We start from the raw sequence: 9211 nt of genomic DNA, 5'->3' as shown, positions 1-9211 counted from the left end.
GGAGGAGATGCACAGTTTCACCTCAGCGGCGCTGCCCGTGCAGAGCGCACACGCACACAAACGCCCCGCGTGGGCGCAGTGGCTGTCACCAGCGGAGCCTGGAACAGCAGTATGTTCATTAAAACTACCAGGGGTGAGGGGAAATTAAATTAAGGGAAAACCATAGCCTCTGAGCCGTTCAAACAAATGTCTACCACCGCAGTTCTGCTCCAGGAGTCGGTGCACATTTCGTGGCAGGAGCGGGGAGTGGCCAGAGGACGCCCCTTTCTGTGGTGGGGCTCCTCAGCGCGGAGGGGCAGTGCACCTTTGTGTTTCAGCGCCGGGGGCCGGGCCGGTTCCCCGTGCCGCTCCGAGGGCAGAGAAGGGGCGCCCTGCCCCGCACCCCGCCCATCCCCGCCCCATCGGGGCGCCCCGGGCCGCGCCGGCGGCCGCGCAGCGCGCACGTGTGGCAGCCACAGGTGCCACAGCCGCCCGGTGCTCGGTGTCGTTCGCTATAAGAGCGGCCCCGCCGCCGCCGCCCCGGCGAGACAGGCGAGGGCTGCGGGAAATGCAACAAGGCGCGGGGAGGCAGGGACCGGGGGCTGCGGGAGGAAAAGGAGGAGGAGGAGGAGGAGGAGGAGGAGGAGGAGGAGGAGGAGGAGGAGGAGGAGGAAAAGGAGGAGGGAGAAGGGGAAGGGGGGGAGACAGCTGATGTCTGTCAAAGCCGGAGCCGCGCTCTCGCGAGAGCCCGCCCGGCGGTAGCCACGGGATGCGGGGCTCAGGTGCGGGCAGAGCGCAGCGCAGCGCGCCCGGCGCCGGGCAGCGGCAGGCAGAGGACTGAGAGAGAGAGGGAGGGAGCGAGGGAGACGGCGGGGGCCGGAGGGAGCCTCGCCGCCCACTCGCCCACCCACCCCAGCCCCGGCCACCGCGGCAGCAGCGGCGGCGGGGGCAGGGTCCGCTGCGGCACCGCCGCCACCACCGGCTCCGTCACCGCCGCCCGCCGCTGTCAGCGGCTGCCCCCGGCGGGAGGAGAGAGCCCGGAGAGCACTTTTCTCCCGACTTTAGGAGTGTTTGTGGATTTACATGCCAAGCCTTCAAGATGATGTCCATGAACAGCAAACAGCCGCATTTTGCCATGCATCCCACCCTACCTGAGCACAAATACCCCACTCTACATTCCAGCTCGGAAGCAATAAGAAGAGCATGTCTACCAACTCCACCGGTAAGGGACAGATAGCTGCAGCTCTCTTCTTTCTTTCTTTCTCTCTTGTACACATACGCACACACTTTTCTTTCTTTCTCTCTGTCTTTTCTGTATACTGCATGTATGTGTATGTGCATTAATAAAAAAACGCTGCGAGGCACATTTTGACAAGCGGCGCTTAATGTTTTTTTCATGTCTTCCTCTGCAATCATCTGAGCGCCTGTGATCTTTTTTGAAAGCGGTGTTCACACGAGTCTCCGACTTCATCCACTTTCTGTATTAATTTTTATGACTCGGCCTCTGAAAAGGAATGCGTTTTATGTGCTCTTGTGTTTGACACAATTCCCCAGCTGAGAGTTACAGATCCGTTTCTTCTCCTCCTTTCTTTTCTCCTTTCGTTCCATTTCCCTCCTTTTAATTTATTTTTCCCCTTCGCTCCCTCCTCCTCTCCTTTTCGGATTCCCCCTTGCTTCCTGCCCTTTCTACTCTTCACTTCTTCTTTTCCTCTTTTACTCTCTCTCCTCGCTTCCCTCCCCCCCCCGCCCCCCGCACTCCCCCCTCCATTATTCTACCCCATCCCCTGTTTCTCCTCACTTCCCCGTGCTATCGTCTGCTATACTATCGTTTCCCCAACCTCTTGACTCCCCGCCACCACCACCCCGTGCCCCTTTACACGCTCATCCTGCTGTCGGCTCTCTGCCCGTATGGTCACCCCAACTTTGCCCACCTCTCTCTCCCCTCCCTCGACTTTCCCCCTCCTTTCCCACGGCGCTCCCTCAACCCCACGCTCTCCTCCGCCCGTCCCTTACCCCTCCGCGCTTTGCCCCATCTCTGCCCCCTTGCCCTCCTCTCCCTGCACCCTGCTCTGTTTTGTGTCTCCTGCAGCTGCAGAGCAATATCTTCGCCAGCCTCGATGAGACTTTGCTGGCGCGGGCCGAGGCTCTGGCCGCCGTCGACATCGCTGTCTCTCAGGGCAAGAGCCACCCGTTCAAGCCCGACGCCACGTACCACACCATGAACAGCGTGCCCTGCACCTCCACCTCCACCGTGCCCCTGGCACACCACCATCACCACCACCACCACCATCACCAGGCGCTGGAGCCCGGCGACCTCCTCGACCACATCACCTCCCCGTCCCTCGCGCTCATGCCCGGCGGAGGCGGCGGCGGAGGCGGCGGCGGTGGCGGCCACGACGGGGCGGGCGGCGGCGGCGGCGGGGCCGGCAGCGGCGGCGGCGGCGGCGGCGGGGGCGGAGGCGGCGGCGGCCTCATCTCCACCTCGGCCCACCCGCACTCTCACATGCACGGTCTGGGCCACCTCTCGCACCCGGCCGCCATGAACATGCCGTCGGGGCTGCCGCACCCGGGGCTGGTGGCCGCGCATCACGGGGCCGCGGGGCAGGTGGCCTCGGCGGCGGCGGTAGTAGGGGCGGCCGGCCTGGCCTCCATCTGCGACTCGGACACGGACCCACGAGAGCTGGAGGCCTTCGCCGAGCGCTTCAAGCAGCGCCGCATCAAGCTGGGGGTGACCCAGGCCGACGTGGGCTCGGCTCTGGCCAACCTGAAGATCCCGGGGGTGGGCTCCCTCAGCCAGAGCACCATCTGCCGCTTCGAGTCCCTCACCCTCTCCCACAACAACATGATCGCTCTCAAACCCATCCTGCAGGCCTGGCTGGAGGAGGCCGAGGGTGCCCAGCGGGAAAAAATGAACAAGCCCGAGCTCTTCAACGGGGGTGAGAAGAAGCGCAAGCGGACTTCCATCGCCGCCCCAGAGAAGCGCTCACTGGAGGCGTACTTCGCCGTCCAGCCCCGGCCCTCATCCGAGAAGATCGCCGCCATCGCCGAGAAATTGGACCTCAAAAAGAACGTGGTGCGGGTTTGGTTTTGCAACCAGAGACAGAAGCAGAAACGGATGAAATTTTCCGCCACCTATTAGGGGCGGGCGGGAGGAGCTGCCCCGGCACCGGGGGCACCGGGGGGCCGGACCGGGGCCGCGGGGACGCCCACGCACCGCCACCGTCGCCTGAGACGCCATGGGAGGCTCCTGGGGACCAAGGGACGATGTAGAAATTAAAGGCGAACTAGTCGGGGAGGGGGGGGTGTGTGCGTGTGTGAGGGGGGTGCGCTATCAATTATTAAAACAAAAAAGACACCGGGACATCAACAAGAAGAAAGAGGAGAGAGGAGGTAAAAACGCTCTGGAAACCCATGGGGGTTACTTCTGCGGGCCCATTCCCCCTCTGCCCCCCACCCCCTGACAGAAAGCGGGAGAAAGAGCAACTTAAAGCGTAAACACACACAGACACACACCAATAAATACCGTGACAGCAACAACCACAAACCGAGAAACCTAAGTCACAACTTTCCGAAGGAAAACAAAACCGACCGACTAACCCGGAAGGCGAAACTGTCGGTGATGATGATGCTACGTTTGGTTTGGGTCTCTTTTCATTATTTATGCTTTTCTTTCTTTTCCTTGGCTTGGTAATGAATGAGGGCGGCGGTGGTTTGGTGTGGGGGACTTTTACTTTGGTTGGCTTGGGTTTGGGTTTTTTTGTTTGTTTGTTTGTTTTGGTATTTTTTCTGTTGTTATTGTTTTTGGTGTTTTTTTCCTCGAACGCTGTTTTCGCGAGGCTTTGACGATGGGTCTTGTCTGTGCCGGGGGAGCGGTGCGAACGGGGCAGGGGCGGGGGCAGCGGCCGCAGCCCGGCAGGACAGCCGGTCCTCCCAAAGCTCGGGAGCGGTCTCTTTCCGTTGTTGCCTCAATAATCCTAGCTAGCTCAAGGAAAAAAAAAAAAAAAAAAAAAAAGTTACTCCACAGCCCCTTTGTTCCTCCTCCCTCGCCTGCGTGGTTTGCATTTCCAGCTGTGTCCAAAGACAGGTCCCTCTTTCTGCAGAGATGCATTTGGAGGCAGATGCCAAACCTGCCAGAGCGGGGATGCTCTGCAAAAGATGATGTTCAGACTCATTAATGCTCGTGGTTAAGTATGTCCTCTCCCCTCCCTCCCTCCCCGCTGCTCCCAACCCTATGCCCCCGGCAACCCTACCAAATATGCAGGATTTAGGTTAAGGTCCTGCCTTGTTTTTTTCCGAGGGCTGAGGTTATTGCACCCGGCAGGCGAAGGAAATCACCGGTTTGAAATGTGTTTGAAATAACATTTGTTTCTGAGGGGTCCGCATGTTGAGAACAAACACGCAACAAAAAAACACTTGGGCTTCAAAATTGTTTATTGTAAATAATTAACGTTATGTAGAGGATGGCTTTTGGGAGGGGTGTGTGGGGTTCAGTTTGCACTATCACAGTCTCCTGGTTTGGAACCGATGATGTTATTCCGTAATAACGATGGTGGTAGTACCAATAACCATCAAGGTGTGTTACATATCTCACGAATTGAGAACAAACAAACAAAAAAAAATCAGGGCTTGTTAGGTTAAAAGGGCAGCGACGTGCAGAAGCCATCGCTGACTCTGGCTTTTGCAGAGAGACTGCTTAAGGCTTTCAAGTAAGAAGAAATTTCTGCAAAGAAAATATAATTCCGTTTAAATCAAAACAAACAATAGACTGAAATTATGCATGACATGACCTAAAAAAAAAAAAAAAAAAAAAAAGAAAAGAAAAAAAGGCATAGAAAGATCCGTGTTAAAGTCTCTATATTATTTATTTATTTATTTATCTATTTATTTTATTATTAATATTATTATTATTATTTCGTGTATCATTGTTTGCAGCGCAAACATTCTATGCATTTTGAAACTGAGCACTAAATAGACTAGCTTCTGGTAGAATCTTTTGTGGATGGTGTAATTTCACAGTTTAACTGCCTGTTTTCACCGAAAACACAAACGTTCTTGTCACGTTCTTGTATTTAGATTTAAAAGAGGAAAGGAAAAAAAAAGAGGGGGAAAAGAAGATAAAGACGATTGTAAATATTTTCTTTAATGCACAAAACAACATAAAAAGGGTTACAAACTGCAACCACGTGTGGATCCTAAAATGTCTCACTAAATAATCTACCTGTCCATGTATGTTTGCTGAGCTTTCTCCTTGGTTGTGTCTTTACTCTATTACTTTAATTTCTATCAGAAATATTTCTGTACGCCAAAATACAACAGGGAGATGCGTCCCAGCATACTTACAAATAAAACAAACGTGAAAACAGAATAGTTACTATTATTATTGGGTGCATTGAAAAAAAAATATTTCCAAGACACGGCTGGTAAGTTCAAGGTATAGCCGTTAGGTGATAAGTCTAATTCTACCAAAAAGAAAATAGTGAGAGATGTATTTTTCTGCTAAATCCAGAAATCATTACTTTGAGATAGCTCTTATGTGAAAATCGGTGCTCCGAATAAAATTAAACTATATATTAGCTGCGTGTGTTTCTTGAAATTTATTCTATAACTGCAGAATATAAATCAAAGTAAAATTTTAAGAAGGACTTCTGAAGTATTTCTTTTCAGTGTGCTGGAAAGGATTATGCACCTACAAAATATGTATAAAGAAGAAAAGCTTGGGTGGTTTCAGGTTTATATGTTGTTCTGACTGGCCTAATTGCACTTAATTATGTAACAAGATACTTTATTTTTATTTTGGGTTAATAAATATGAAAATCCTAAACTGATCTCTCCTTATGTTGTGAATGCAATTGTTCATTAGGAACGTATAGGATGCCACCTACTGCTTCAAGTGATCAAAGAACCTCTTTCTATTTTCTGATGACCTGTGACTAGATCAGATGCCAAATGTAAAAAGTTACTTAATAGCTGGGATTATTTCTTCTGTAGACATATTTTAGCCAAATCTTTTTAATTTTGCCGGTAAATCTGTGAATCAAGACACGTGATGTTCAGAAAAGAATAATACGTTCAAAAAAAGCTGTGATTTTAAACAACTGTTGATGTTAAAAAATAAGCACTAAAGGTATTTTTAAAAAAACATAGATCTCGTCCACCGGAAATTAACTTGTTTCTGTTGTTATTGACTTGAAATGTCATCAGAATTTTTAATAAATGCATTTGTAAAAATATTATTTTATAGAAAAGTATTACCGGATATCATTTTTTGGAGAGTCAGGAATGAACAAATAAAAACAATTACAAATGCTGAGTTTTCTTTTTCATCTGCCCCAAACGATCGAAATGTTGCAAGTGATACCACATTTGTATCATACAGTAATGACCGATGTATGTATTCAAAAGTTGAGGAGTTCATTTTGTAATAAATACAATCCTTATCGAGTACAAAGAAAAAATAATATGTTAATAAAGCAGATGGTGAAAAGAAAAGCTTTGCAGAGTTTCCTATTTTTCATGGTAGGAAACTGTGCAAAACCGGAAGGTCCTGCTTTTGTCAGATGAATCTGAATAGTTCGTAAAACCACAAAATGTTCATAAGGCCTTTTAAATAAATGGCTCATTAAAAATATCAAAGGAAAAAAATAGAGTGAGAGGAGAGAAAGAAAAGAAAAGAAAAGAAAAGAAAAGAAAAGAAAAGAAAAGAAAAGAAAAGAAAAGAAAAGAAAAGAAAAGAAAAGAAAAGAAAAGAAAAGAAAAGAAAAGAAAAGAAAAGAAAAGGAGTATTTATAACGTCTAAACTAAGAACTGTTAAAACTTTTGCATCAGAGGAAAAAAAGTAAGATAAAAGACGAAGAGATAGAACATACGTTCGCATTTATTCCTCCTCTTGCATACAGAAGACCAGTCTGAGACCAAAAAAATACAGATATCCCCTCCCCATCCCTTGTGCCAGGGTCCGATGCGGCTACCGGGTGGCGGCCGCCACCTCTACCGACTCCCGCACTCCAGCCTGTGTCCCTTGCCGGGAACACCTCGGTGCTGCCGGTCCTTGAATGGCCTTTTCCTCCACAACCGAGGTATCTCCCCGCTTTCCTAGTGTGATTTTTCAGTCCTAAATCCGCGAGACCCGGTTTGGCTCCCGGATTTTCTGCCCAACACTTGTTCTCTGCTTGCTTTCAACTTAGATTAGGCCATCATAAGTGAGTAACAGACACCCACTGCCACGGTCGTATTGATTTTTACTCTCCTGTGATATTAAGACTAATTCGGTCCTGGTTCAACAAGTAAAAAGGCTCCCCAGAAGGAGAATGAAGTGTCCTACAGCACTGACTTTATGGTTTATGTGCCTCCCTCCCCGCCTCCCTGTGTTCCCCCTTTCCTCCGAAGAGAAATAGATTTGTCGAAAGATAATTATTTTAACTCTGACGGACTCGAGCGCATAAAGCTTGATACCGCCAGTGGTGCCCTGTGTTATTCTGGCATTTCCCAAACGATTTTAAATCCCTCCAGTTATTTATATCTCGCTTTTCAGCGGCGCAATTTTTTTTTTTTTTTTTTTAGAGCTTTATTATATTTACCTGCTGATTCCAAAGCGGAGGCAAGCCTAATTGATTTTTAAAAGATCAGCAGCAGAATTCTAATCCGCTTGGGAACCTGTTTCCACCTGCCAGCCGAGGGTGTGATTATCGGTAATTATGTTATTTAAGAGTTGATAAAATAGCGGGGCCCGGCGCCGCCCGGGCCCCTTCCCCAGCCGGGGCGCGGAGGGGACCCAGGCGGGGAGAGCGGCGCGGCGGGGCAGCCGCCATCACGTGCGCCGCGGCAAACACAATTACGGGGCCGCCGTTAATAATTCATGGGCTGAGATTTAGAAAATTAATAAAATGAATTATAACAAGAGGCTAATTAAAAACTTTAGTAATTGTTGTCAAGACAGCTTGATGGGAGGCGTGCTGCACGACACCCCCGCCTCCCCCCCCGCCGCCGCTTCCCCTCCTTCCCCCTTCCGCTTTTGGAAAGCTTTTTCTTTTTCCTCCTTTGCAACCCTATCGCACCTGAAGGAGGTTCAGTTTGGGAGAAAGGCAGTGGATGAATATATAGGTCAGCTGAATATATAGGTCCCAGAGATGAGACCGAGGTGGCAAAACTGCAAGCGAGTCGCTTCCTATCGTAGCAAGATAGATAGGCAGGCGGCTGGTGGGTGGGTGCGTAGATGGATGAATGAAACCCAGGGCTCAAAAGTTAATTTAAACTAAGATGTCACATATAAATCTTTGAAGAAGCAGCAGTAGCAGAAAGCACGCCTGCACCGGAGGGCCCCAGCCCCGCCGCCGGGCGGGCGGGCAGTGGCTGTGGGCGGGCAGGGGCAGGGAGCGCCCCCGGGCACAGGAACGCACTTTCCGCTTTGCTTCCGCACCACCGATGGCAGAGGTAGTCGGTGCGGGGCCCCCACCGCGCCTCCTGCCTCCGTGGGGAACGGAGGCGCCGCGGGATGCTCGCCCTCCCCCGCGAGGTCCCTTTCCGCCTGCTGGTTTAAGAGGCAACTTTGGGGCGGGCTCAGCGCGGTGTTTCCGCGGGCAGAGGGGGCCGGGGAGTTCGGTCCTTGCGCTGGTGCGGATTTATGGCCGTGTCACCAGCCAAGCCCTGCCCGGGAGCTCGCCGTGGCTGGTCGTCCAGGGGCAGCTGTGCATGCAAAATCTGCTTCCCAAATTGGAGTCATAGCCCCTCTGGGAAAACAGGAGTCCTCCTTTGAACTGCATTTTAACTCCTTCAGCCTGCTTACCGAAGTATCCCAAAACATGTCTAATTCTGGAGGGAAACGTGATTAAAAACGTCTTTTTTTGTTTTGAGTTTAGTTTGGGGGGGGTGTGTGTGTTTATATATATATATATATATATAAATATATATATAATTAAAATTTATCGGGAAGTCGGGGGTGGGGGGAATTAAAAAAATATGTTGTAAGACGTTAATCACTCTACAGACTGAAGTATTTAAAAGGCTTTATATAAAAATTAATTTAATATTTTCTTAAAAAGACACTCGGCCCTGGTTCCTTGAAGATAAATCGTAACTTCCCACTTATTTTCATAAGTGAGTCATAAAAGTCTCCAAAGTGCCTCCTTGGGTAGGAACGCCGACCATCCCTCCTGCTCGCACGGGCTCCAGCACGAGGCGGGTCCCGGTGAGGGAACAAACCACTCCAAGCCCGGGTCCAGCAGCGGGAGCAGAC

The 9211-nt window shown here is 50.4% G+C and overlaps 1 protein-coding gene across 3 annotated transcripts; it reads left to right on the top strand.

The window, feature by feature from the left end:
• The first annotated feature begins 1078 nt into the window (after positions 1 to 1078).
• Positions 1079 to 3118, top strand: POU4F1 (POU class 4 homeobox 1). Of its 3 annotated transcripts, none has more exons than XM_050333046.1 (3): positions 1079 to 1201; positions 2069 to 2345; positions 2439 to 3118. In XM_050333046.1, the coding sequence occupies exons 1-3, from the start codon at positions 1079 to 1081 to the stop codon at positions 3116 to 3118; spliced, it is 1080 nt and encodes a 359-aa protein (XP_050189003.1). The 3 variants fall into 3 exon arrangements, with proteins under 3 accessions (XP_050189003.1, XP_050189002.1, XP_050189001.1); XM_050333045.1 differs by having other exon boundaries at positions 2069 to 2348; XM_050333044.1 differs by having other exon boundaries at positions 2069 to 3118.
• Positions 3119 to 9211: the final 6093 nt, after the last annotated feature.

The sequence above is a fragment of the Myiozetetes cayanensis genome, unplaced genomic scaffold, assembly GCF_022539395.1.
Source record: "Myiozetetes cayanensis isolate MyiCay16 unplaced genomic scaffold, myiCay2020 scf5-8, whole genome shotgun sequence".
Taxonomy (NCBI): domain Eukaryota; kingdom Metazoa; phylum Chordata; class Aves; order Passeriformes; family Tyrannidae; genus Myiozetetes; species Myiozetetes cayanensis.
Note: the sequence above shows the minus strand (reverse complement) of the source record. Positions and strands in the feature narration are given on the sequence as shown.